At 49.8% G+C, this 27,461-nt stretch overlaps 2 protein-coding genes across 6 annotated transcripts; one reads left to right on the forward strand and one right to left on the reverse strand.

Moving 5' to 3' along the window:
- The first annotated feature begins 28 nt into the window (after window positions 1–28).
- Window positions 29–16,504, forward strand: BEST1 (bestrophin 1). Of its 5 annotated transcripts, none has more exons than XM_084766655.1 (12): window positions 29–157; window positions 4,380–4,677; window positions 7,673–7,767; window positions 8,014–8,247; window positions 8,840–8,994; window positions 9,372–9,449; window positions 10,208–10,360; window positions 11,152–11,232; window positions 11,585–11,736; window positions 14,000–14,361; window positions 14,671–14,855; window positions 16,107–16,504. In XM_084766655.1, exons 2-12 carry the CDS (start codon window positions 4,526–4,528, stop codon window positions 16,110–16,112), a joined length of 1,653 nt encoding a protein of 550 aa, XP_084622781.1. In that variant the 5' UTR covers window positions 29–157; window positions 4,380–4,525; the 3' UTR covers window positions 16,113–16,504. The 5 variants fall into 5 exon arrangements, with proteins under 5 accessions (XP_084622781.1, XP_084622780.1, XP_084622782.1 ...); XM_084766654.1 differs by lacking the exon at window positions 29–157 and adding an exon at window positions 3,016–3,521; XM_084766656.1 differs by lacking the exons at window positions 29–157; window positions 11,152–11,232 and adding an exon at window positions 3,016–3,521.
- FTH1 (ferritin heavy chain 1) lies at window positions 16,449–19,079 on the reverse strand. The gene is made up of 4 exons (XM_084766686.1): window positions 18,773–19,079; window positions 17,258–17,404; window positions 16,859–16,984; window positions 16,449–16,762 (listed from the first exon to the last, which is right to left on the reverse strand). The coding sequence occupies exons 1-4, from the start codon at window positions 18,896–18,898 to the stop codon at window positions 16,601–16,603; spliced, it is 561 nt and encodes a 186-aa protein (XP_084622812.1). The 5' UTR covers window positions 18,899–19,079; the 3' UTR covers window positions 16,449–16,600.
- Window positions 19,080–27,461: the final 8,382 nt, after the last annotated feature.

A 27,461-nucleotide genomic window follows, 5' to 3' on the forward strand; every position in this document is an offset into this window, starting at 1 on the left:
GGAACCTTCACCCATCAGCCCAGCTGTGCTCTGCCTGCTTCCTGGGATGGCTCTCTACCAGGGGCCTCAGGAGCGTGGGCTCAGCTACCATCAAAGTCTTCTCTGCACACCCATCACTCTTCCGTCCTCCCTTCAACCCCAACAGAGACCCTAAGAGGCAAGCCTCAGGTCCTGGAGAACACTCCTCCAGGGCAATCATGGTTGTGGATAGAGATGGCTCAGGATCCAAAGTCAGAAGACTTAAGATCCCAGGCCCTAGTCCTACCTTATTAGTAGTGATAGGACCTTGGCCCAAAGGTCTGCCCTGAGCTCCGGTGTTCCCTGTGTAGTATACTCCCCTGTCCCTCAGTCATGTCTATGTGACTTGTCATGGTGGTTCTTAGGCACTTACACCTTCTAGGCTCTCAGTGAGCTCCAAGCCCTGCTTCAAACACCAACCCCAGCACTCCTACTCTGTAAGCGTCCTGCTCTCTTAAGCATTGTCATTCTCAGATTTGTTGTTGGGTTTTTTTGTTTTGTTTTATTTGTTTTGTTGTTGTTGTTGTTGTTGTTGTTTTGGGGGTTTTTTTGTTGTTGTTGTTGTTTTGGTTTTTTGAGACAGGGTTTCTCCATGCAGCCCTGGCTGTTCTGGACTCACTTTGTAGACCAGGCTGGCCTCGAACTCACAGTGATCCATCTGCCTCTGCCTCCCCAGTGCTGGGATTAAAGGCATGTGCCACCACGCCCGGCTCTCAGATTTGTTGTTGTTTTGTTTTGTGTTGTTTTCTTCAAGACAGGGTTTCTCTGTGTAGCCTTGGCTGTCCTGTCCTGGACTCTCTTTGTAAACCAGGCTGGCCTCAAACTCACTGCGATCCTCCTGCGTCTGCCTCCTGAGTGCTGGGATTAAAGGGGTGCGCCACCACTGCCCAGCATCATTCTTGTTCTTTGCTGGAGATTTGAAAGTATTTCTCTAGTTGTCACTCAACTCTGACTTCCTAGAGGCAGGATTTAAATGGATTCTATTCTGGTATTAGAGATGCTTTGTAGAATAACTTCTTGTCGAGTGGAAAGAGAGAGTGTGCTTGGCTGAGCTGGGCCCTCCTCTCCTTGCAGGGGTCGCTCTGGGGTCAGGCATCCAGGTACAGTATACAGTATGCTATACTGTATGCCTGAGGTCTACGTGGCTGGCTGGAGACACTTCTGTGTCTGTGACATGTGACACGCCTTATGTTTGAATGCGCCTAGAGTTGGGTGGGTCCAGGAGCAGGCTGTTCGCTGTGGATTCATCTTGACATATGAGAGGGGCTGGGAGCAACAAGAAGAAGGATTGCTAGGCTAATGGTGAGGAACAAGGGCTTCAACAGAGGGGAAGAAGAGCTCCAGCCCCTGCCAGATCCTCCTTTAAAAACAAACAAACAAACAAACAAACAAACAAACAACCCTGTAGCAACTGGTAATGGTCAGGGGAGACGACAGCGCCTCCCAAAGCCAGCTTCAATCTCCGCTGACAGTAGGACCAGGCTTCCCTGGCAAGAACCAAGTGAATGGTGACCTCTAGTGGGCAATGTAAGAGATGCAGGAATCCGTCAAGGCAAAGTTTGTGGGTTGTTGTTTTGTTTTGTTAACTACTGTGCCAGGAACATGTTCAACTTTAATTTAAATATATATTTACTGGGCTGGCATTTATCTCAATGGGAGGAGTGCTTGGCTAATATGCATGAAGTCTTGCGCTGGATCCCCAGCACTGCATAAACTGGGTATGGTGGCTCACATCCCTAATCTCAGCTCTCAGCCAGTGGAGGCAGGAGTACTAGAAGTTCAAGGTCCTCCTGGGCTACATAGAAAATTCAGCTATCCTGAGCTACATGAAGACCCCCCCACCTCGCGTGCTCTCTCTCTCTCCCCTTCCTCCCTCCCTCCTCCCCTCTCTGTGTATGTGTGTATCTGTGTGTGTGTGTATCTGTGTGTGTGTGTGTCTCTGTGTGTGTGTGTGTCTGTGTGTGTATCTGTGTGTGTGTGTGTAAAACTAAGCTCTCTTGTGAGTGTCAGTATGTGTTGGGGCCAAAAGAGAAAACGAGGTAAAGATATAAAGACTGAGGCTTATATAAGTCCTGTCCCTTTTCTGCTCAGCTGAGGACAGGGACAGGGTGGCAGGGAGATGCAACTGCTTTTCCTCCTCCAAGGTTACCCCCAAATCTCAGCAGACTCTCAGGCTAACACCAGCTTTATTGTTTGCCGTGATTAGAAAAGTAGCCAAGGTCACGGTGAAACGGTCTTTCCCACTTTCTGGACAGAGAATTATACAGGCAAAATCGGTGCGTGTGCCAGAATCACCTGCAAGCTCAGCCTCATTAGGGGGTGTGTCTGAAGAAATGGGGGAGGGGAGAGGAAGCAGGGAGTAGGAGGCTCAGGGTTATATTGTAAACTGGGACTTCCGGAACTGTGGTTCCCAAGACCACCCACATCACAGACTCCTGCAGCACTTGATAAAAATGCAACATTTCCAAGGACGCAGCACCAGACTCCTGAGAAAAATCCGGAGAAGCTGTGTATGTGGTAACTGTCTTGGCATCTGTTTCAGTCAGTGAAGTCTTGAGAACCGGTGCTTCTTGTCTTCTGTGCTCTTTATGTAAGATGAGCTTGTTGCTCAGAACAGCTTTCAGAAAGGACTGGTGTGCTTGTCTGCCCAGATGGTGAGATGCCATCCAGCTGCCCCTGGTGGTTTGGGCACGTGCCTTTGTTTCTCTCAGGCTGTCTGGGATTAGGCAGTTTAAACTGAGGGCTGTTAGGCATCTCCCACCAAGCCCAGTACCCACTCCTGGACTTCCTGCCCCACCCCTACCCCCTTCTTTTTCTCTACCTATGAAGTACTTACTAGTATGTCCTGCCAACCAATCACAGCCACCACAACCTATGATGTCACCATCAGCCAATCAGAGCTTCTCACCAATATATGCAGATGCTGTCACTCTTGCTGTGCTGATGAAATTCCAGAGCAACACAAATTCTTTTTCAGATGGGGATGCTGAGGTCCAGTCAGAGCTAGCCCACAGGTCACTACAAGCCAGTGGCTTGTGGCAGTGGGTGGTGGTTCTTTCTGAAGGGGCCCCGAGAGGCCTGGACAAAAGACCCCTTCCCCTGAGCCCCTGGTGCCGTAGCTGGGGCTTGGTCCTGTTCCCAATCTTCTCTGAAAGACCTCAGGGGTCAGGACACAGTGGCGGTGGCACAGATTTCTCTATTTCTAAAGTTTAGAGCCATGGAAGAGGGGGGTGTGACCTCCCCACTTCTAGCCCTGTTCTTAGCTCAACACCCCCAGGAAGGAATTAGAGGAACAGTGGCCAGGCTGTGCTGGTTCTGCTCTTGAGCAGATTCCAGGGGGCTGAGACAAGGGCTCCTTTGTGGAAGTGTTGGCTTAGAAAGTCAGGTGACAACTCGGCACATTTGTAGGTGGGCAGTGCCAGCCTCCAAGTAGGGTCTCAGGGTCTCAGAGAGTCCCATCAACCCAACTTCCATGGGGTTTCCAAACTGCCGGAATCCTACCTGTGAGTAGGGGCTGCCCCAAGTGGACTGGGCTGGGGCTCTGAGGGGTGGATGACTGCACTTGTGTGAGCAGGTGGGATGGGCACACATCGGCAGCGTGGGGGGTGGGGGTGATGGGGTCTCTGCCTGTCTGTGCAAAGGTCCCAAGGAAAGAATGAATTTGGTGTTGGGGCACAAGGTACAGCAGCCAGTTTGTACTGGCTTCTGAATGGTGGAAATGGGACAGCCAATCGCCGCTTTAATCGGTTTTTATTGAGTATCTGCTCCGAGAACACAGTGAGAGCTTCTAGCGGGAGAAGAGAACAAACAGTAAGCAGGAGTATCCTGTGCCACAGGAGTTCAAAATAGAGACATACACTGTGTAGAAGGATCCAGCAAACTGGGAAGACACTGCTGGTGACAACTGGGGCATGACTTCCAGTAGGATGGCGGGGGACATTTTTCTTCGGAGCTGACGAGAAGCGGAAGTGAACCATGGGGTTACCTTAGGAAAAAACATCCATTGCCCCCTCCCCCGAGGCAGGTGGATGGCCCTGGGGTCACCATTCAGTAACCATCAGTAGGGGCAATGCCTCCTGCCAGGCTATGTGTTGGGCATGGGAACGTGGTGGTGAACACAGCTAGACTGGCTCCCTGAGCTACTCACCGCAGTGTGGTTGAGGAAGCTGGGAAAAATGGGTTGAGTACTCATGCGGCCTGAGCTCTGTTTGAATGCTGTTATTGCCCTTGCAGCTGCCTTTGTCATCATTTAAAAAATCAATCAATCAATCAATCAATCAATCAACCAATAATTAAGCAAGCAAGCAAGCAAGAGCTTGTGACAATTCACAGACCTGCCCAGTGTCTTCTTATGTTTGTAGCTCATTCTTCTGTGTCCCGGGCTAGAGAACGGGCAGGAGTAAACTCATAAAGTCCCAGGCCAGAGCCTAGTCTGCTACCTATTCCCACGCTGCTCCTGCCTGCCCGCCAGGACTCTAGGCCACCTACTGCTGCCCAGTGCCAAGCCATGACTATCACCTACACAAACAAAGTAGCCGACGCCCGCCTCGGTTCCTTCTCCTGCCTCCTCCTGTGCTGGCGTGGCAGCATCTACAAGCTGCTGTATGGAGAATTCCTCATCTTCATGTTCCTCTACTATGCCATCCGCGGAGTCTATAGGTAAGAGGGTCGGGGAGAAGAGGCGGAGCTTCTGGGGCGGGGTCTAGAGCTCGTGAGGGTGGGGCCTCCAAGTGGGCGGGGTGAAGTGGTAGGAGTAAGGAGCAGTTGAGGAGGAAAGGATGCAGCGCCCGCTGAGCTGAACTCCTTCCTGGCCAGGTGTGGCCGCTGGAGTGGAAGCTGGGGAGAAAAAAAGGACCCAGAGCTGGGCATGCAGCTCAGAAAACTTATATTTGCCTGGCGTGTGTGTTATCTCAGGGTCAATCACCAACGCACGCGCGCGCGCGCGCGCGCACACACACACACACACAGACACACACACAGACACACACACACACACACACACACACACACTCACACCCAGACAGTGGAGATCCTTTAATTCAGGCCAGAGGTGACTCAGGAACTCTTTCTTTCCAACGTAGGAAGGTTGTATGTTGTGGGCTGTGGAGCCCAGGCACCTGAGGTAGACCTACTGGGCTGACCTTGTTTTATGTAGGCACTCAGGCACCCACAATGGCTATTTAATGTGTTTATTTCAATAAAAACTTTTTAAACAGTAAAATGCCAAGCAGGTATGATTGTAGAATATCTGATAACATTTTTAAGTGAAAATCATGGGATGGTGAAGTGGCTCATTTAAGCGGAGGCACCTGCACCTGGGGTTGATCATCCCCCCCCCCCTTTCTCTTTCATGAAATTAATACATAAATGAAAAAATTTTAAAGCAATCATATTAGGGTTGGAGAGATGGCTCAGTGGTTAAGGGCACTGTCTGCTCTTCCCAAAGGACCTGGGTTCAATTCCCAGTACCCTCACAGCAGCTCACAACTGTAACTTCAGTTCCAAGGGATCTGATGCCCCTCACACCAATGCACATAAATAAAAACATTATTTTAAAATACAACTACGCCTTTAATTCAAGCACTCAGGAGGCAGAGGCAGGTAGATCTCTGTGAGTTTGAGGCCAGCCTGGTCCACAAAGTGAATCCAGGACAGCCAAGGATACACACAGAGAAACCCTCAAAAAACCAAACCAAACCAACTATATCTACTATGTATTGAGAAATATTAAATACCCACAATTCTGGTATTTAGCACTTTAAAAATTAGAAATTGTCCTTTTTTTAGATTTTATTTAGATGTATAAGTGCTTTGTCTGCATTTGTGTGTGTGCCATGTATGTGCCTGGTGCCTGTGGAGGTCAGAAGAGGGCAGTGAATCTTCTAGAACTGAGTTACAGATGGTTGTGATATGCCGTGTGAGTACTGGGAACCAAACTCAGGTCCTCTGCAAGAGCAACAAGCACTCCTAACCAGGAAGCTATTTCTCCAGGGCCAATTAATTCTTTGAGATAAGGTCTTGCTGTGTAGCCCTAGCTGTCCTAGAACTCCCTCTGTAGACAAGCCTGGCCTCAAACTTGCAGTGAGGTTCTCCTCTTGCCCTCTACCTCCCAAGTACTAGGATCACAGGAAATGACACTATGCCTAGTTAGAGCTCATTTTATTTTTTTATTATAAGAGATGATCTTTCGAGCCGGACAGTGGTGATGCATACCTTTAATCCCAGCACTCCGGAGGCAGAGGCAGGTGGATCGCTGTGAGTTTGAGGCCAGCCTGGTCTACAAAGCGAGTCTAGGACAGCCAAGGCTACGCAGAGAAGCCCTGTCTCAAAAAGCGAGAGAGAGAGAGAGAGAGAGAGAGAGAGAGAGAGAGAGAGAGATGATCTTTCTCTGTAGCCTTGGCTGATCTGAAACTGGTCTCTATATAGACTAGTCTGGCCTCAAACACACAGAGATATACCTGCCTCTACCTCCCAGATGCTGGGATTAAAGCCTGGCTAGAGGCTATTTTTAAGAACATTTATTTGCAGCAAAATTAAGCAGATGATACCGAGATTTCTCATCTGTGGCCACTCCAGCTTCGGCCTTAGCAAATCACAGGCGCACACTGGCATATTTGCTGCAGTTGGTGAACTTACCTTGTCACATTTGTCACTAGCAATCCATAGTTTTCATTAAGGTTCATCCATGGTGTCCTACAGCCTATGTGTTTGGACAGAAATATCTTACATGGCATGTATGTACTATTAGAACACCGTCAAGAGCCGCTTTTTTGTTCTAAAATAGAAGCCCAGCCTGGCCACCCCTCTCCAGCTCAAGTGTGTGTGCATGTGGGTGGGTGTGGACCATACTTGAGTTCAATCCCACATGTGCTGCAAAGACTGAATATATACATTTTTATATACATATTTATAGTGTTTGGTATTGTAAAGAATATATACAGAGCTGGGTAGTGGTGACACCCCCCCCTTTTAGTCCTAGGCCTCAGGAGGCAGAGGTAAGGTGCATCTCTGTGAGTTTGAGCCAGCCTGGCCTACAACGTGAATTCCAGGATAGGCAGGGCTATTATACAGAGAAATTCTGTCTTGAAAAACCAAAGCATTCTTGGATGATTCTATCTGCTTTTATTTATTTTTTAAGATTTATTTTTATGAGTATGAGTGTATTGCCTGTATGTATGTATGTATGTATGTATGTATGTATGTATGTCCACCATATGTGTGCATTGTTCAAGAAGCCCAGAAGAGGGCATCAGATCTCCCTGGAACTGAAGTTACATATGGCTCTAGGTTGCCATGTATGTGCTGGGAACTGAATCTGGCTCTTCTGCGAAGACAAAAGTGCTCTTAACCACTGAGCTATCGCCCCCTCAACCTGCTTTTAAACAACTGTCCCCCTGGCTTGTTTAGAAGGGTCACTGAAGGACCGGGTATATGTATATATCTTAGTGTTTTTCTAACATGAGCAAAAGGTAGCTTCTATTTCCACTGATCCCTTCCAAGAACCTACCTCAGCCAAAGGATGACTCTGGGCCAGAACAGTTGAAAGGGCAACACCCAAATGCCCTGCTCACCCCGACCCCCACCCCTCGCTGTCCCGGCCAGGAGTAGGGACACACTCTTAGCCACTTCCTCTCAATGTCTCACCCAATCCCAGAATGGCTCTCTCGGATGAACAGCAGCTGCTCTTTGAGAAGCTGGCTCTGTACTGCGACAACTACATTCAGCTCATCCCTATATCCTTTGTTCTGGGTGAGCGCCCCCTTGCGGCTGTCCGGGGATCCGGCGGCCTCCCCCTAGCTCCAGACACACAATGGGCGGACCTCCACTAGAGGAGGGGAGTGGGGTAAGGTGGGCCGGTGAGTGCCCTTCTAGAAATGTTAAGGCTGGTCCCACTTGTATCAGAAAGACGGAGATACCGAGGCTTGACCAGGCACTGGTCTCTGGTCACAGCCCGGCCCCTCCCCCCCGCCCCTCGTCCCTCATCCCTCCTGCCAGGTTTCTATGTGACACTGGTGGTGAGCCGCTGGTGGAGCCAGTATGAGAGCTTGCCGTGGCCCGACCGCCTAATGAGCCAGGTGTCCGGCTTCGTGGAGGGAAAGGACAAGCAAGGCCGGCTGCTGCGGCGCACGCTCATCCGCTATGTCATCCTGGGCCAAGTGCTCATCCTGCGCAGCGTCAGCACTGCCGTCTACAAGCGCTTTCCCAGTCTTTGGCACCTGGTGCAAGCGGGTAGGTAGCATCTGGAGTGGCTGGGGCCGCCGGGCCAAAGCTGATTGGAGGCGGGCCCTGAGACTTGGAGTGATGGGAGCTGACGCTGGGTGGAGCCTGAGTCCCCATGACTCGTAGAGGGTGAAATGGGGTGGGACCGATGGGGTCGGAATGGGAACGGAATTGGGCAAGTCAGAATCAGGCCCTTGAAGTAGGGGCGAGGCCAAAATAAACTAAAAAGGTCGGGATTTGAGAAAGGGTCTAGAAGGTTTCAGGGAAAAGGGAAAAAGTGTGGGCTTTGGGGACTGATGGAACTGGAGCATACCTCCTTTCCCTCCTTTCCTGATCTCCTTGGATTGACCCGGGTCCCTAGCGTCCCCTTGACTTTGACAGGGCCTGATTCTAGCTAATAACAAAGTCCCTTATCTTTCCACCTCCTGCCCCATGCAGTCCAGAATAGCACCTAACTGAGGTTCGTTAATTTTGTGGCTTGAAACAAACATGGTAAAAGAGTACGAAGTTCCCTAGGGGCTCAGACTGACTGGCTGGGTTTCCAGGTACAGGCCTCTTCTTCTGCAGTGTTACCTGTTGCCTTGTCAACTCTACCCTGCAGGCTTTATGACCCCTGGGGAACATAAGCATTTGCAGAAGTTGGGCCTACCACACAACACATACTGGGTGCCCTGGGTGTGGTTTAGCAACCTGTCAATGAAGGCCTATGTTGGAGGTCGAATCCGGGACTCTGTTCTGCTCCAGAGCCTGATAAACGTGAGCCCACAGATGGGATGTAGTGGGAAGGGTTGTGGCTTCCTTTAAAGAGAAGGCTGCGTGCGGGGGCCGGTGGGGGGGGCGTCTTCTCACAGCCTGTCCTGGTAGTGTATGATATTTAGGACGATTCCATAGCCCAAGATGGCCCCTCTCCAAACCTCCCTTCTGCCTCCTCTGTTGAGTGAGCCTGTGAAGTCCTGGCTTTGTTTTGCTAGATGAAGCAACTGAGCCCAGAGAGGTCTACTGAGCTTCCTATGACCACATGGCCAAGGCTGCTCCATGAACACTATAGCATTATACCTGGGGAAGAGCTGCAGGAGGTTCTGGGGGACCAGGTGGTGGTGGTCAGCCCCTCACCCTCCTCTGCTACCCTCCAGGAGATGTGCACCTTGCGTACTCAGTGCGGACAGCTGTATGCCTACGACTGGATCAGTATCCCACTGGTATACACACAGGTAAGACTAGACTGGCAAGGCTGTCCCTGTGGGGGGGACACTGCGGCTAGGAAGACCCAGAAAGCACATGTCCTAGAGACTGAGCACAAGTCTCTGGTCTGGACTTGGAAGATTCTTAACTAGTACAGAGTTCAAAGCATCTGAGCTCCTGCCTGGTCCAGCCAGCAGAGGGAGTGCTATCACCCTGGTCTTTTTGTTTTGTTTTCTTTTGTTTTTTGTTTTTTGTTTTTCGAGACAGGGATTCTCTGTGTAGTCTTGGCTGTCCTGAACTTGCTTTGTAGACCAGACTCACATTGATCCGCCTGCCTCTGCCTCCCGAGTGCTGGGATTAAAGGTGTGAGGCACCACAACCAGCCACAAGCTGGTCTTAAAGAAGAGCAAATGGCTGAGGATGGAGGGGGTGGAGCTCATTGGGTAGAACTTGCCACACATACACAAATCCCTGGGTTCTTCGGCATTACACCAAACTGGATGTGGTGGCATGCACCTGTACTGGGGATCTGGTGGCCAGAGGACCAGAGGTTCATTCATGGTCATTCTTGGCTGCATAGTGACTTTCATGCTGACCAGGGCTACATGTGACCCAGTCTCAAAAATAAAATAAAATAATAAAAATAGTAAACACACACACCAAACAAAAAGTAAATAAGGGCAAACAAAGACCCAGTCACATGAGTGTGGAGTCAAAGCCTGAGGGCTTCCAATTCCATGATCCCTGTTTAGCCCTCTTCTGCAACCTGGGCCTTTTCTCCTTCCAGGTGGTGACGGTGGCTGTATACAGCTTTTTCCTTGCGTGCCTGGTCGGGCGGCAGTTTCTGAACCCAGCCAAGAGCTACCCAGGCCATGAGATGGACCTCGTGGTGCCTGTCTTCACAATCCTGCAGTTCTTATTCTACATGGGCTGGCTGAAAGTGAGCCTCCTTGGACACTACTCTCCCCCATGCTGTGGGCGTGGCCAGAAGGCTCATGGCCACCAGACATGCGGAAGGAAGACAGGCAGCGGGAAAGGAATCTGGTCATGTATATCACACATGCATGAGCATTCATAGAGAAAACATTCTGTCCATCACACACACACACACACACACACACACAGAGAGAGAGAGAGAGAGAGAGAGAGAGAGAGAGAGAGAGAGAGAGAGACTGACTCTAGTCTCAATATAGTTTCACTCAGTTATCTTTGCTTTCTAAAGACTCAACTAAATTATACTACTTTTATGCTTGACATGATCTGAGGTGCCTCACTAGCTCTCAGGGTGTCCCCCAGACCCACAAAACAGTTATCACTTCAGTGGAGCTTTGCTTCAGCATTGAAGATATTAGTGGCCAGGAAGCTCCTCCCCTGCCCCATGGCTACTCTAGTTTGGCACAGCCTCCATAGTCATCTCTAACATCATAAAATAATAAATAAATGAACAAAAAAACAATGATGCAACTTGAGGTGGTTACATGAGTGAGACCAAGGTGGTGATGACTCGGCTGCAGGACATAGGAAGGGACAGACGGACAGGCTTGTGGTGGTGAGAGGGGCAGAGTGGTAGAGACCCATTGGGGAAGGCCAGGGCCCAACACTGTGGCCTTGAAGACAGTCGCCAGGCAGGAAGGGCATCATGAGAGAGTCGAGACGGCAGGAGCCAAGGCTTAGAAATAGCAAGCAAAGCGTCAAGAGTCTCAGAGCCTCATCCCCACCCCCATCCCCTAGGTGGCCGAGCAGCTCATTAACCCCTTCGGAGAGGATGATGATGATTTTGAGACCAACTGGATCATTGACAGGAACCTTCAGGTTTGAGAAGAAAGACAGAGGGGGGGGGGCAGGAGAGAGAGAGGGAGAGAGAGAGAGAAGAGTGAGCCATGGACCCTTCTCAAAGAGGGGACTCAGCAATTTCTCAGGGAGACCCCACAGTAAAGTGTCCTCCCCTACTCTGACGTCAGTCCCTTCTCAGCCAGTCATTCACCCACAGGCTTCTCACCTCACCTTTGGAGGCTGCAAGTAAGCATCAGTCTCTCTAGTGCCACAGGTGGGGAAGCAAAGGTCCAGAGAGCGGGAACTAACATTTCCTTGGGCATGGGGCAAGCTCATGGTCCTGCCTGGGCTGCCCGTTCTGTGGGACACCTCCTCTGTCCTCGGCAAGCAGGTGTCCCTGTTGTCTGTGGATGAGATGCACCAGGACTTGCCTCCCATGGAGCGTGACATGTACTGGAACGAGGTAGAGCCTCAGCCGCCCTACACAGCGGCCTCCGCCCAGTCTCGTCGGCCTTCCTTCCTGGGCTCCACCTTCAACATCAGGTAGGCAGTGCCAGGGGGCTGGGTGGGAAAGTCCACAAGTGTAAGGCTTTCCTAGCAACTTAGAACCGCTCTTGTCACTATGCTGGATGCCCGGTAAGGGCTAGCCAGTGGACTATGCTCTTTACAGACTTTTATTTATTTATTTATGGTGTTTTTTTTTTTTTCTTTTAAAGACAGGGTTTCTTTGTGTAGCCTTGGCTATCCTGAACTTGCTTTGTAGACCAGGCTGATCTCAGACTCACAGAAAGCCACCTGCCTCTACCTCCCTAAGTGTTGGGATTACAGGCGTGTGCCACCTCACCTGGCTTTTTTGTTTCTTTCTTTCCTTCTTTCTTTCTTTCCTTTTTCTTTCTTTCTTTCTTTCCTTCTCTCTCTCTCTCTCTCTCTCTCTCTCTCTCTCTCTCTTTTTGTTTGTTTGTTTGATTTTCAAGACAGGGTTTCTGTATGTTATCTTGGCTGTCCTAGACTTGCTTTGCAGACCAGGCTGGCCTCCAATTCACAATGATCCACCTGCCTCTGCCTCCCAAGTGCGGGGATTAAAGGTGTGTGCCACCAATCTGGCATCACCCAGCTTTCCTCCTTCGTTCCTTCCTCTTTCTTTCTTTCTTTTCTTTCTTTTGACAAGCTATCTCTACATAGCCTGGGCTGTCCCTGGAGCTCACTACGTAGAGCAGGGTAGCTTTGAACTCACAGAGCTCCTCCTGCCTCTGCCTCCTGAAATGCTGGGATTAAAGGCAAGCTATGCTCCACCACATCCCACTACCTCCATCTCTTAACTGTGCTATGCCAGCCCCTCCAGTGCAACCTCTCCTTCCTTGTATACAGTTGGAGGCCCAGAATGAAACTGGACTTTTCCAGGAGCAGCCACTGATGGGTGATGATGCCGTGAGATGCCAAGACTGGCTTCCTAACTCTGACCAGGAAATCTAGCTTTTGCGTGGAAGTGGGAGGAGCCTGGGGTAGAGTAGGGACAGAGAAGCAGTCCCAGTAGGAGACAGGGCCTTCTGAATAGACTGTCCTCCTACAGAGAAAAGTCCTCCTTCCATCCACAGCAGCCATGCTTTCCCCTGGATGCCATTTCATCTGAATTCCTCCTAGATACAGTGGGCCAAATGGGACTTCCCACACAGTCCTCTGCATGACTGAGCTGACTGGGCTGTGTGGAGTGTCTGGCCTATCTACATTTCTCTCTCTTTGCTCTTTTCTTCCCCCAGACAAAATTTCTCTTGTAGCCCTGGCAGTCCTGGACTTGCTTTGTAGGCCAGGCTGGCCTCGAACTCACAGTGATCCGCCAGCCTCTGCCTCCTGAGTACTGGGATTAAAGGCGTGCACCACCATGCCTGGTTTCTCTTTGTTCTTTTATGACCCAAAGAATTCGTTAAACTGAAACTAGACTCAACTAGGAACATTTTGGAAGATGTTTTTGAACCTGTTTCAAATGAAGCCCAGCACTGAACCTGGGGTGGGGTGGGGTAGGGTGACAGAGGGTGAGGCCTGCCTCCAGGGAATGTGCAAGCTAGTAAACTGAGCAAGCTCCACCCCATGGCCAAAGACTGGGCAGGAACACAGAACAGAGGCTGTCTTTGGCTAAGAGGTGACCCTCTCCTGGGCCTGCAAGTAGGTTTTAGAGCCAGGAAGACTTTGGACATAAGCAAGGGCCCCATCCTGGGATAAGTAAGCTTTTTCTTACTTGATGAAAGGTCCTGGGGCCTCAGGAAGTCTGCGGCCAGGAAGCAAAGGCCTTTTTGTGGATGTTGTTTTTGCCTAGATACTGCTGGGCCTTATCTGAGCCAGCTTTACTGGGATAAAAAGTTCCTGTTGCCTGGAGGCAGCTGCTGTAACAGGAGGGTGCCTGATAAAGAGGAGCCTGTGGGATTCAGGGATCACTGTTGGTTAAATGCCAGACAGGCACGGTGGCACACACTTGTAATCCCAGGGCCCAGGCAGAGACAGGGAAGACGCCTGGCCATGGGTGGTCAGATGGTCTAGCCTAGGTGGTGAGCTTCAGGCCAATGGAAGACCCTGTCCCGTAGAAGGTGGATGGCTTTCTGAGAATGCAAATGGAGATTGTCCCTTGGCCTTCACATAGGCACTCACATGTGGACACACATACACACACCCACTCTGTGGTGCTAGACTGGGACCGGTGAGCAACAGAGAGCCTCATGTGAACTGGGCGGAATCCATGAGGCGTAGTGACGGTCACGCAGCCTTGGTCTCTCTTGTCTACCCACTCAGTCCTGTGCGTCCCTCTTCCTTCCAGCCTTCAGAAAGAAGACATGGAGTTTCAACCGAATGAAGATGACGATGATGATAAGGCGAACAATCACAATGACATCATTGGACGCTTCCTGGGCCTACAGTCCCATGACCACCATCCTCCCAGGACAGACTCACAGACCAAACTATTGTGGTCCCCAAAAGAAGCCCACCATAAGAATGCCAGGAAGAACCCTAGGGACCAGGAAGACAATGTCTGGAAACTTAAGGGTCTGGATGCCTTCAGGGCTACTCCACTGTTTGAGAGGCCAGGCTACCACAGTGCCCCGCAGACACCCCTCAGCCGCACTACTATGGTCTTCCCTCCTGAGCAGTCAGCACCCTCCAAGCTTTACTTAGTCACAGGTACGGATACTAAAGACCAAAGCCTAACACCCACGAGTTCTGAGACCGAGAACACTTTGTTTTAAAGGTTTACTTTTGTGTATGTATATGTGTGTCTTTGTGAGTATATGCCACGTATGTGCTGGCACCCTCAGAGGCCCAGAAGGGTGTGGAATTCCCTGGAGCTGGAGTTCTAGTAGGCCGCTGGGAGCTGCCTGACGTGGGTGCTAGGAATCAAACTCCGGTCCTCTGGAAGAACAGGAAGTGCTCGTCACTACTGAGCCATCATCTCTCCAGCCCCACCCAAAACCACTGTTGAATTGCTCCTAGGTGATGAGGCTTCCGCAGAGCACCAAGAGGTCGGTCAAATGAAGAAGAAAACTGTGGAGTTTAACTTGAACATTCCAGAGAGCCCCACAGAACAACCTAGAGAACCCCACTTGGACCAGCTTGTCAAGCAACATACACACTATACTGAAGGAGCCTGTAGAGCCCCATCCCAACTTGGAAACCAGGTGTTGTATGCCTCACACCCTTGGTTCCAGTTCTGAGTCTACCCATCATACCCCACAATTTCCCAAGATTCCGTTCTTGCTGACATATAGGGGAAACTTTTGTCCCTATACCAGCTGGGGGTTAGTAGCAGCCAACTTGGCAAGAACATGTGATGGGAGGCCTTTCACTCAGTTCATCTAAGAGCTTGGCATCAGCAAGAACACTCCTGGGAAGTCAAACTGTGTTGACAGATGCTGTATTGGTGAAGTGGGCAGTGGTCGCGCTGTCTGGGTTTGGCAGAGGTGGATGGCTGACAGAGCCTTGAGACAGAACCAAGACCATACCTAGGCTGTAGCGCAGCGAGGACGGCAAATGGCACTTGCCTAGAGCCTAGACCTAAGCTTTCCCACCTCACCTCAAGAGTTGGTCATGGTCTCCTAGGATATCTTCTCAAGCCTTTAGGGCCCCACTTTCCTCGCCTCCTCCCACCTCCCCCAGCCCAAGACAGGGCTTCTCTGTGTAGCTTCAGCTTTCCTAGACTCGCTTTGTAGACCACGCTGGTCTCAAACTCACAGCAATCCACCTGCCTCCACCTCCTGAGAGCTAGGATTAAAGTGAATTCATAACCTCCGAGCCATCTCTCTAGACCATCAAGGGGCCTCACTTAATACTTCCAAAAAAGCCTAAAAGGTGTCATAAACCTACGTTTTTTTTTTTTAATTTCTTGACATCCACTTTTTCAAAATGCAAACAGAAGGGCAACAATTTCCATCTTGCTTCTAGTGCTAAGACATAAAAGTTTTTTTTTTAAAGATTTTTTTATGGGGCCAGGCGTGGTGGTGCACGCCTTTAATCCCAGCACTCGGGAGGCAGAGGCGGATCGCTGTGAGTTCAAGGCCAGCCTGGTCTACAAAGTGAGTCCAGGACAGTCAAGGCTACACAGAGAAACCGTCTCGAAAAACCAAAAAAAAAAAAAAAAAAAAGAAAAGAAAAAAAAAGATTTTTTATGTATCTTATGTGAGTGCTGTATCTGTATATACACCTGCACCAGAAGAGAGCCATCAGATTGCAGTATAGATGGTTTAGGTACCACGTGGTTGCGGGAATTGAACTCAGGATCTGTTAGAACAGTCCTCTTACCCACTGAGCCATCTCTCCAGCCCTGACATTAACTTTTACAGATCATCCAAGTGTACTTAAGACCAGCTTCAACCTTTGTCCTTATACTATGTAAGTCTTAAATTCACTATGAACTCTGAAATCTTCCATAGGGATGAAGCTGGCACCTAACCTACCTAACCTATTTCTTATGAGTGATGCTTCACAGCCTGGTCCTCACCTGCAGATGCCAGTAAGACACTTGACGCAGCCAGAGGCACACAGCAGTTGACAGCCAAGAGTATGTATGTTCCTGTGACAGTCTGGCAAGTAACTTACAACAAGGGGTGCCTAGTCCTGTCTGAACACACCTGTATCTTACTATCTATCCAAACTAAGGAGTTTAATAAATATAAGTATTCTTTTAGGTGCTTCAGTGTGGTTGGTGTAACCGACAATGATGCAAAACTGGAAGGGGGCACACTTCTTACCCTCCATCCCAAAGACAACAGAGCTGGGTACCAAAATTCTTTATTTGAAGAAATGGTACAAATTAAAGAACTTAAGCAGATGTTTTGGTGCAACTTATAGAAAAGATAAAAGGCAGACAGACATGCATGCACTGCCGCAGTGACCAGGGAAGTCACGTGGCTTTGGGGAAGTCAGCTTAGCTCTCATTGCTGTGTCCCAGGGTATGCTTGTCAAAGAGATACTCTGCCATGCCAGTTTCGGGGGCTCCCATCCTGCGCAAGTTGGTCACGTGGTCACCCAGTTCTTTGATGGATTTCACCTGCTCATTCAGGTAATGTGTCTCAATGAAGTCACATAACTAGGAAAAAGAACAAAGGAGAAAAAATTTTGGTCAGCTCTCCCAAGCCCAGTGGCAAACGACCTCCTCCATTCGTCCCGGGTTTCCAGTACTCACGTGGGGGTCATTTTTGTCAGTAGCCAGTTTGTGAAGTTCCAGTAGTGACTGATTCACACTCTTTTCCAAGTGCAGTGCACACTCCATTGCATTCAGCCCGCTCTCCCAGTCATCACGGTCTGGTTTCTGAATGAAACATTAGGTCAATTTCATCTGCAGCCTCTAGCAATAAATCCAAGTTGGCAAACACCTCACACGTCTAACCACCACGTCTGGCAGTAGGTCTGCCTTAAATTTCCTCTGAGAACAGCCTTTGCCATAACATGCTTGCTCTCTGCTGCTTGCCAACTTAGGTTTCAGAGCAGGCCTAAAAAGGTAGAGTGGCAGAAGCCCCAGTGCAATGCCGTTCTCTGAGGAAGGGATTAACTGCTCATTTTAGGAACCCCTAGATCATCTCACCTTGATATCCTGCAGGAAGATCCGGCCACCTCGTTCGTTCTGCAGCTTCATCAGTTTCTCAGCGTGTTCCCTCTCTTCGTGAGACTGGTGGAGGAAGTATTTGGCAAAGTTCCTCAGAGCCACATCATCCCGGTCGAAGTAGCAAGACTGCAAGTGGAAAGGGTCCATTGTTACTGATACCCACAGCAAGGCATCGGGAATGAGTAAAGGCTGTTTGCTACCCCACTCGGCCTTGGGAACCTGGCTTCAGCGAGTGCCTGCCCTATGGCTCTGTATTAGTGCAGAGGAAAAAAAATGTATATTTTCTTTTTTCTTCTTCCAGGAAGGGTCTCTCTCTGTCGCCTTAGCTGTCCTGGACTTGCTTTCTAGACCAGGCTGGCCTAGCACTCATCTCGAGTGCTGGCATTAAAGGCCAGCACGCCCAGCGGCAGAGGAAAAATTTTAAGCCAAGGCCAAATCGACTTGTCTGAGGGGGAGGGTGCCAGAGTATCATGCATTGGGAGGCCATTTTCCCTCCTCTCCTTCACCAATCATGTACTGGATACCACAAGCAAGCTCACAAGATTTCCAGCTGGAAGGCCAACTGCTGACTTATAAAATTAATGCACCATGCTGGGTGACAACTGAGGGCATTATATTTTAGCATAAATATATTAGAAGCCTTGAATTTCAGTTTTAGGCACTCATCGTATTTGAACGTTCCAGAAGGAATGACAGCCACAGGCGCCCAGAGTTGTTTCAAACCCATTTGGGAACACTTATTTTTGAGTAATTTGCACGCTAGCAAGGCCGTTCGAGGGGCGATTCCCGCTACACTGCCCCAAACCTGCTTTACAGGAAACTTCCCTGCCCAGCGACTGATGGTGGGCTGGATCCAACAACTACCTACCACAACTCTCAGCTGCAAAAATCGATACAGTACAGTGGCTGCCTTGTAGGGGCAAAAGTCGGGTGACAGTGATGACTGCACAGGGAAGATTTCTAGAGATAATGTTTCCATACAAGTGAGGCTCTGTGATAAGCCAAGGGGTGGAGACAGCTTCGGAAGAAGGGGTCAGGATAAGCTCACAAGAGATAAGCCTCTTTTCATCAGGCCCAAAAGCTGCCATTCGACACCATGACCAAGCAGACCCGCCATACTCAAGAGGAACTGGAGCTGGATGCATACGGAAGCAAAGGAGCCTGCGGGCCACGTGATCGGAGAGACCGAGGTTTTTTTGTTTTTAAGCACCTCTAACTGCAGGGTTGACTGGACACGCTGACTCAAGTCGTGCGAGCCTACGACTTCAAGGAACAGGGGTGTAATGACGCGCCTGGTCTATGCAGGAGCTCCGAGGAGCTGACTGCTCAGGCTTGCCAAGCCAGGGCTGCCCTAGGGGAGGGAGCCTGGAGCAAACTCCATTTTCCAGAAGGGCGCAGGGAGGCGGCAAGCCACGCCCAAACTCGCCTGCTCCCCTAGTGGCCCCGGGGAGGCCTCGCCCGGCTCCCGCCCCGCCAAAGCCAGGCCGCACTCACCATAGACAGATAGACGTAGGAGGCATACAACTCCAGGTTGATCTGGCGGTTGATGGCAGCCTCCGAGTCCTGATGGTAGTTCTGGCGCACTTGAGAGGCAGACACGGTGGTCAACGCGGTGGTCATGGCGGCAGCGGGGCGAGGTGCAGTGGCGACGCTGGAGCGGCGGCGCGACGAGATTGCAGAAGGCTCAGGCTCGGAGCGGCCGGCTAGGGGTCGGAGGGGCCGAGCACCGGGTTCCGTTCAAGCACTGTTGAAGCAGGAAACCGCGGCGACTCCGGGCGAGAACGTCTGAGACTGGTGACCAGCGGGTCGCACTTATAGCGGGAGCGTGCGTCAGGCGCGCCCTGACCAATCAGCGCCGTGGGCCGCTCAGTCCCGCCTCTTCCGGGGATCCGGTGGCCCAGACCCTCAGAGCGTGGGCGGGGAGGCTCCTGTTTGTGAGCCTCCGCTAGGGGCCCCTGCGGGAGACTCTGCGCGAGCAATTCCTGGCTAAGAGCCGGCTGGTTTTTTTTTTGTGCCCCAGGGGCGGGCGTAGGTGAATCCAGCCCTACTTCTCTGGCATCTAGGTCCTCGGGACCCATGCGGGCTGAGAGCGTCGTCGAGGGTGGTTTTCAAGTCCCACCGGACATCCCTGAGCTCTAGGCGAAGTCCGTATTCTTAAATCGTGACACAAGCCAGGCAGGCATTTACAAGGAGTAAAATGGAAGCGTGGCGCTGTAGATGGCGAACGAGTTTATAAGATGGGCTGGGAAAGAGCGGCTTTCTCTCCTTCAGAGTCCCTGGAGAGAAGCGTAAAGGAGGGGTGGGAGACTATTAGGGAGGAGGGAGTGGCCGGGTCCCTCTGACTGTGAGCCTTTTGTTGGAAACAAGCATGGCTTTATACGCAGTTGAAGAACAAAACAAAAGGCCGAGAGCGCGTTTCTCCTGAGAGCAGGCTAGCCTTCTATGGGGGCAATCCTAGGGCAAACCCACCTAGGTTTCTGAGAAAATCCTTGCTGAATGCTTGAACTTAAGAGAGGTCTCTGGATTAGAAAAGGAAGGAGAAGCGACCTAGGTGGATGTGTTTCAAGTTGGTCTCCATTTGCTTTCTCAGTAACAACCTTGCGTGTGTCCTTGGAGAAAAACTGATGGGGCCCTGAATGACAGGCGACAGGTGCAGGGAACCTTGGAGAGACAGGCCAACTGTGTGTGTCTTGTGCCCCAGCTTCAGAGTGGGTGCGGGTTCTTCAGTCGCAGAAGTAGAGGTTAGCCAGGGGGCCTACGTGGGCCCTGCCGTCCACATCCGTTACACCTCAGGCTGGCCTTTGGACACAGGTGGGAGAGCCAGCAGAAGCCTTGCCTGATGTTCAAAACAGGAAGCTGAACTTTCAAACATGTTTTTGTTTTAAGACAGGCTTGACAAGGGTGACTGTATAGCCCAGGCTGGCCTGGGGCTCAGTGTGTAGCCCAGGCTGGTTCATGATCCTCCTGCCGCAGTTTCTAGAGAGCCGGGATTACAACCCCCTCTCTCCCCTTTTAAAGTGAGTCTACTAAAATACTACATTCCTAATCGGATTTATTATTTTTAAAACAGACATTGTGTATGCTGCTTTCAGGAAAGATCTCAGCAGCACTCTAGCCGCAGTATGCTGCTGGTGAGCATCCTAGAGTCAAATTTTGGGAAGGTGACCCTAAGAGAGTGATACTAAAGCTAATTTTGATGATCTTATTACTTGGTAGCACCCCTCTCCGCCTTGCTGTTCTTTCCTCTGGCTACATTTTCTCATGTGGAGTGGAGAAGGGAGATGGGGAAAGAAATTCTTTTTTCTTTCTTCTTTTTTCTTTAGATGATATGAGGTGGGTTTTTTGTTTTGTTTTGTTTTGTTTTTTGAGACAGTGTTTCTCTATGTAACAGCTCTGGCTGTCCTGGAACTGACTCTGTAGTCCAGGCTGGCCTCAAACTCATGGATATCCACCTGCCTCTGTCTCCCAAGTGCTAGGATTAAAGGCATGGGCCACCACCACGCGGCTGATAGGAGGTTTATTAAGTGAGCATGGGAAGAGAAGGAAAGGGGTGGGGGGGGAAGAGGGGTGAGAGAGAGAGAGAGAGGAGAATAAGAAAGAAAGGGGGTTTAAGGGGGGTAAAAGTGGAAAAGGAATTCTAAGTTGAGGGAGTAGCACGTGCACAGCTGTGGAAATGCTTGACCTGTTCAAGCATTCCCCTTAAGGAAAGTGTGTTTGTTGGCCTGGAAAACAAAGTACATGTTAGAGAGTACTGGAAAAAATACAATCATATCGGTGTGCCATAAAAAAGTCATTAAACTTTACCCTGCGGGCAATATAGGGATACCTTGCCCATTTGTTTTTAGGAACATTACCCTGAATCAACAGAAAAATTGGTAGGAGTCCAGCTAAGTCATTACCATGTAGGATGCAAAGCTTTTCTGTGTAACAGTAGCCACCATCAGAAAATGAGCTGAAAGACCAGCAAATGGGGGGGGCGGGGGTGTCAGCAAATATTTTCACCTAGCAACATATACACGAGGTACCAAGTAACAATAATTGTATGAAGAAAACACGAGACAAAACAAGAGCAGTTACTGAGATAAGGAGGTGCTATTTTCCTGCAGGGCCATCCTCCACATTACAATGCCACCTCTAAACCTGTAATTCAACACAGTCGGGAAGGTTTGCTTGAGATATCTAATATATATTGTATTGTATATTGTGAATTGTAATGAAGTATGGTCTGGGTACTGGCACAGGAAGACGAGGTCAACTTCAAAATATTCCCACCCACATATGTATGGGGACTTGATATAAGTTAAAAAACTATGCGTTTCAAATTAGGGCAGGAAGAATGGGTTTAACCAATAATGTTGAAACAATTGTCATGTGGATAAAATGAATCATTCTTTCATTAAAAATACCCCAAAGATGAATTATAAATAAACCCTTAAAGTTGAAATCTATGCACTTTGAAGAAGACTATAAAGTAGATTATCCAAATTCGGAGTAGGGAATGTTCTTTTGAGTTTGTCAAGGAGATGGCAGGTTTGAGTGCTTGAAAGTGAAAAGGGTTGACATGAAAGCTAGGATGAGGATCAAGAACCAGGAAGTAGATGTACAATTGTATATTATATGCTTCTTTCCGCCTTGGGGATGGAACCTAGGGCCTGGGCGTTCTAAGCAGGCCATCTACCACTGAGGTCGTTCTGCCGTAGTCTAGTTCTTTCTTTTCTTCTTATTTAAATATGGGATCTCATTGTGATGTCTAGGCTATGCTCAAACGGTCTTGTCAATTCAGCCTCTCCAGTGCTCAGTGCTCCATTGTATGACAGCGCTAGGCTATGTGATGTCTGTATTAACTACTCCCTTCTTTTTATTTTTTATTTTTATTTTTTTGGTTTTTCGAGACAGGGTCTCTCTGTGTAGCCTTGGCTGTCCTGGACTCGCTTTGTAGACCAGGCTGGCCTCGAACTCACAGCGATCCGCCTGCCTCTGCCTCCCGAGTGCTGGGATTAAAGGTGTGCGCCACCACGCCCGGCTAACTACTCCCTTCTTATAGGGACTGTTTGGCTGGATTCCCAGTTACTGTGGGTGGAAAGCCCCAGGCAGAGAGGCATTTCTAGCATGCCCCATCCTCTGCAAGGTACTTGGTATTTGTTGCTTGAATAAAACGAATGCATTTTATGTGGAGTTTGGATTCCAGCCAAGCAAGAGGGCTGGGTATCAGTTGGGAGACATCTGCCATGGTTTTTAATAAATGTAAGAGATGGAAAACAACAGAGGAGAGCTATGGAGAAGACAGGATAGATGGGGTGAGGGGAATGGTGTGTGTGGGTTGGGAGATGGGGAGAGGGTACCATGCCCCCCAGTCTTCAGGCCTGGGCACTGGATAGCTGCTGCCCTGCATGGTGCCAGAGGATGCCGAGAAACACAAGTTTGAGGGAAGGCCAGCTTAGTTTTGACTGGATGTGCTGGGTCTCTGAGAATGCCAGGTGAACAGAAACAGTATGAAATTAGCTTCACTGAAAGGAGGTTGGGCTGCCACACTAAGCAGGTTTTGTGAATCGTTATTGGCTCTGCGCTAGTTAAATATCCCTAGCTGCAGTAAACAGCATTGCAAACGAGTGACAGCATGTACTGTGGAAGGTCACTGAGGAAGGAGGCCTTGAAGGCAAATGGAAAGTGTGAGCACTTTTGGGATCAGTGGGTGCCAGAACTGCCATCTCCAGGCTCCAGATTCTTCTGAAGACATGGCCGGGTCTTCAGACCTTTGTTGACCATACTTCTGCCTTCCCAACCCCCATGTTGCCTCCACTCCACATGACTTTGAAGAGGGAGTTTGGCTGGCTGCCCAGAACAAGTTGAACAGCAGCCTCCCCGGGCCAGGAGGCACGGAGCAAATGCAAGCCAGCAGAGAGGCAGGCCCCTCTCTCTGTTCTGTAGAATACCAGCTCACTCCAAAGAAGGAGGAGGGGTGGAGAAACCATGTGGTGGAGGGCTGCAGTTCACCGTGACTCAGCACTATGCTCTTCTGGAGGGGTTGGGCTTGGGCTCAGAAAGTGCTTTGTCATGGAGGGGCCGGGCAGTCTGGGAGGCCTGGAGGGCTGTGGTTTTGTTGTGGAGGGAGGGGGTGAGGGGAAGAGCAAGACAGAGAAAACAGGAGGGAGGGAAAGTGGAGAGCATCCCACGTCCTCATGGGACACAGAAACTGGACAGGGAATAAAGAGGTTTTGCTCACCCTGCCAGGCTTTGGATGGTATTCTTGCTGGAAAGGGAAAATGCCTTCCGGTCTCTTGTGGGGATGTCTCCGCAGATACCTGGTCTCTTTCCCTTGTAGTGATTGTCCCTCTGTAGTTCAGCTGCCAAAGACGCCACATCCAAGAACTCTTAGCCATTTAGTACATTAGGGTTTAAGGGACACTAGGGCAGAAGGTGGACCCCAAAGGTGAGGTTTGTTGGAGGAAATAGTCACTGACTGAAAATATGGAGCAGAGTATGCAATTGAACACAGAAGCAATGACTGAACATCGTGTGATCATTAGATGTATGTTAAGCGTGTTGCCAGAATATGCATATAGACTATTGTCACGTGAGAAGCAGAGTTTAAAATAGCCCTTGCGCACCACTTACAGGAAAGGAACCTCACAGGGCTGGAAACAGATAAAGGCTGGGTGAAAATGGCCTAAGGACACTAAAGACTAAACAACCAATGTTGCCAAAGTATGGGATTCCCCGAGAAGTGGGCAGGAAATTCTGATGTTTGCAAAATCACCACTCAGCCATATTCTGGTACATTCTAGATGAAGCAACCTTAAATCATTTCTTGAAAATTCATGCGGCAGGGTAGACTTAAAGTCTAGGTACCCAGAATCCCTCTCTTCTGGAGTGTTAAAGGTTGAGATTCACAACCTGGAATGTTAGAGGACAAATGTGTATAGAAGGACTTCAGGGCTGGCAAGATGGTTTAGCAGGTTAAGGAGCTTGCTGACAACCCAGGTGACTTGAATTCTATCTCTAGTCTACGTGGTAAAAGGACTGAACCTATTCCTATAAGTTGCATGCCCTCCCTGCTAAATGTAATTTTAAAAAAATAGTGTAGAGGAATGGAAATGCTGTATATATGGCACTCATGAATGAAATTCTCAAACACACACACACACACACACACACACACACACACAAAATAGTTTAGGCCTTCCTGTCTCTAGGCAGCTTTCCCAGGTGTGTCTGGGGAGCTAGAACACTACACATCTGCCAGAGACCTTATCACTTGGACCCTGTTTGTTTGCTTGGTCACCTTCCCTCTGGACTTTGACTTAATTCTTGAACTGTGTCACCAGACAGTAGCTGCCGGAGGCCCTCCCACTTCCAGTGAGTTGCAGCTTGTTAACTTTACTCTAGTGATCCTACCCTATGGTATGCCTGGTTCCAACTTTGGCCTGCAGGCCTTGGAGGCCTGGGCCTTGGCCTCTGCTAAAGCCTACTCTCATTCCAGTGACCCCCTTGGATGTGTGCCCACATCCCAGAAGCTTTCAAGAGGCCACTTGGCCTCTCTGAGCCCAGATTCTTGTATTGAGGTACAGTATTTGAAGCCTAGTCTTCCAATGCTGTTGATGCTAACACAACATCTCTCCTCATGGAGCCAAAAGAGAATGGTAACTCGAAATGCAGTTTTGGCTACCCCAAATATGGCATTCCAACATGGTAGCAGTTTTGTGAAGGCTTCATAATGACAGAACAAATAACAGTTGTACATCAAACTTTTCCAATATGCTTATGGGTACGGTGGGTAGACGGATTACAAAGAAAAAGAAAGCTTTGTTGTTAACAGTCTAGGATGCTATCTGATGACGTTCTTTGCTTTTGAGTTGAGGGGAAGCTAGGGGTCTGTTAAAATGCTCCAAAGGATTTATCTAACAGTCACAAGGTTGTTAGGCCACATGCAAAGGTGTACAATAGGTGACCATTGAAGAGGGCTAAAGGTAGCTCAAGGTAATTTGCAAGGAGGCTCTGGCCTTGCACTCCTCCAACCCAGAATCGCTGACGTTCTAATCCACAGATGTGACAGCCAGCAGCTTCAGTAGTGAGAAGAGAGGAAACAGGACTTCTAGGATAGGGCAAAGGCCTCAGCAGCCTGGAGGCACTGAGGAAGTGGGGTTTTTGGCTGCGTTGGTGGTTGGCCTGTCACCTAGTAGATCCTCTCCCACTCAGGGAGGCTATGCAAATCCAGTGCCTTAAGTCATGGTGGAGCTTAAGGAGTTGATGGAAGAGACCTGAGTTTGTAGACCGACTGTGGAGCCTGGGGTTGGGAATTGCAGAGTCACACGCAAGAAAAAGGAAGACACGGAACCTTGGTGGGAATCTACTTGGCAGCCTGGGACGCGGGGTGGATGATACAAAGGGCAAACAGAGGACTGACCGAGTGGGAAGTCAACAGAAGTTTCCACAGGTGAACAGCCAGGCGATTTTCCTCTCCCTCCCAAAGGACCCTTCGGTGTCATCCTGAAGAACTAGCATGTCTAGGTGGCCAGCAGATGGTCTGTACATAAGAGTATTTGATTGTCACGTGAAAGAATCAGGATCCCAAGGCTTCACCAGATGTACATAAGGGGTGTCAGGGTCCCAGGATCCTTCTGTTCTGCCCGTCCTAGCCTCATAAAAGCAAAGGCAAGCATTTCTCTCCTCAGATTAAGCCCCTGCAGGCCTCTCCCCTACCCCAGAGATACACTGTAAGCCCTTCCTCTCTGGGCTGAGGCAAGTGGATTGCTGCTCACCCCTTGGGCCGTCTCCCTGTCTCAAAGACCCCCTCCCTCCTCATTTGCTCATCCTAGACTGCCTGCCTCTGGATTGTAGGCCAGAAAAAAACAACCTAGCCTTCAGCCACCCTCAGCTCAGACGTCTTCTGTGGCTTTGCCAAGGGGAGAATTGCTTTCCTTTCTGCTCTCTAATGTCTCCACTACCCTGCCTTGGGGGAGTGACGGGTCATTTGCCAGCCCCTCACCATTGGAAGGAGACCTGCCCTGCTATCATGGCTGTGCTTTTCCTGCCCCCTCACCTCACAACCCAGCAATTATCAGCCTCGGGTAATAGAGAAACACAGGCTAGCTTGAGATTGGCCTTAGCTCACTGTTCACTTTGCTGTTGTTGAGGAGGTCAGTAACCCCACCCTTTCCTCATAGATTGGTTTTCCCATCTTCATCTAGTTAAAGCCAGCTCTTTCTCCGCCCACATGAGAGATACAGAGAATAGGCCAGTCTTTCTGGGCTTGAGGATTATGCCCTGGCACAGACTCCAGGATGTTGTAAGGCAGGGGGCCCAGGACCAGCTGGGCTATGGGGGAATGGGATGACACAGGGTCATGGGGCTCCACTGCGCTGAGGGCCACAGAATGTCTCCTCAACTAGAGGAAATCATGGGATGTCACAGAGGCCAGAGGAGGAAGTGCACAGTTGCTGTAGCAAGTTCATGACCAGAAAATACCACATGCTTCCTGGTGATGGACTAGAATGTTCTTGGGGTCTTCGTCACTCCATGAGTGTGGTGCTGGGCACTCTGCCAGACAGCTTACACTAAGCTGTTGACACCTTATGGCTGAAACTGACAACATCCTGTTGAGTAGGCAGGCCGCAGGGCTGTAGGTAGAATCCTGTCCTCAGATGAGGAAGCTGAGGTCCTAGAGCTGAAGTGGCTGACTGTCTGGCCTAAGGTTGCGCAGCTGGCAGGAGACAGGGCCCTGCCTGGAACCTGGGTCCTCACTGTGGGGAAATGTAGTGGGGCACCTTGTCACAGCTATGGTGGTGGCAACATTCTGATACTTTGTCATCATGTCCAAAAGTGTGTAGGAAGATCCCCTAGCGTCTGGTTGCCTGGAGACTTCTGAAATGTCATCATCGTCATAATCACCTCTCTCTCCCTCTCTCTCTCTCTCTCTCTCTCTCTCTCTCTCTCTTTCTCTCTCTCTCTCTTTTACTTATTTATTTATTTTGAGACAGGGTTTCTCTGTGTATCCTTGGCTGTTCTAGACTCACTTTGTAGACCAGGTTGGCCTTGAACTCACAGAGATCCACCTGCTTCTATCTCCTGAGTACTGGGATTAAAGGCGTGCGCTACCACAGCCCTGCTCAAAAGTGGTTTTATGCAGTGCTGGAGTTGCAACCCTGGATTTTATGAGTGTAAGGCAAGCTGTCTACCAAATGAA

The sequence above is a fragment of the Acomys minous genome (genome assembly GCF_964271855.1).
Source record: "Acomys minous genome assembly, chromosome: 2".
NCBI classification, from domain to species: domain Eukaryota; kingdom Metazoa; phylum Chordata; class Mammalia; order Rodentia; family Muridae; genus Acomys; species Acomys minous.

Bases quoted from the DNA above. Each gene is read 5' to 3' on its own strand.
- BEST1 (XM_084766655.1), top strand. From the start codon at position 4,526: ATGACTATCACCTACACAAACAAAGTAGCCGACGCCCGCCTCGGTTCC. The intron at 11,737-13,999 runs GTAGGCAGTGCC...TCTTCCTTCCAG, and splicing joins GGCTCCACCTTCAACATCAG to CCTTCAGAAAGAAGACATGG. The intron at 14,362-14,670 runs GTACGGATACTA...AATTGCTCCTAG, and splicing joins CAAGCTTTACTTAGTCACAG to GTGATGAGGCTTCCGCAGAG.
- FTH1 (XM_084766686.1), bottom strand. From the start codon at position 18,898: ATGACCACCGCGTTGACCACCGTGTCTGCCTCTCAAGTGCGCCAGAAC. The intron at 16,985-17,257 runs GTGAGATGATCT...TGTTTCATTCAG, and splicing joins TCTTCCTGCAGGATATCAAG to AAACCAGACCGTGATGACTG. The intron at 16,763-16,858 runs GTGAGTACTGGA...TCTTTTTCCTAG, and splicing joins CTGACAAAAATGACCCCCAC to TTATGTGACTTCATTGAGAC.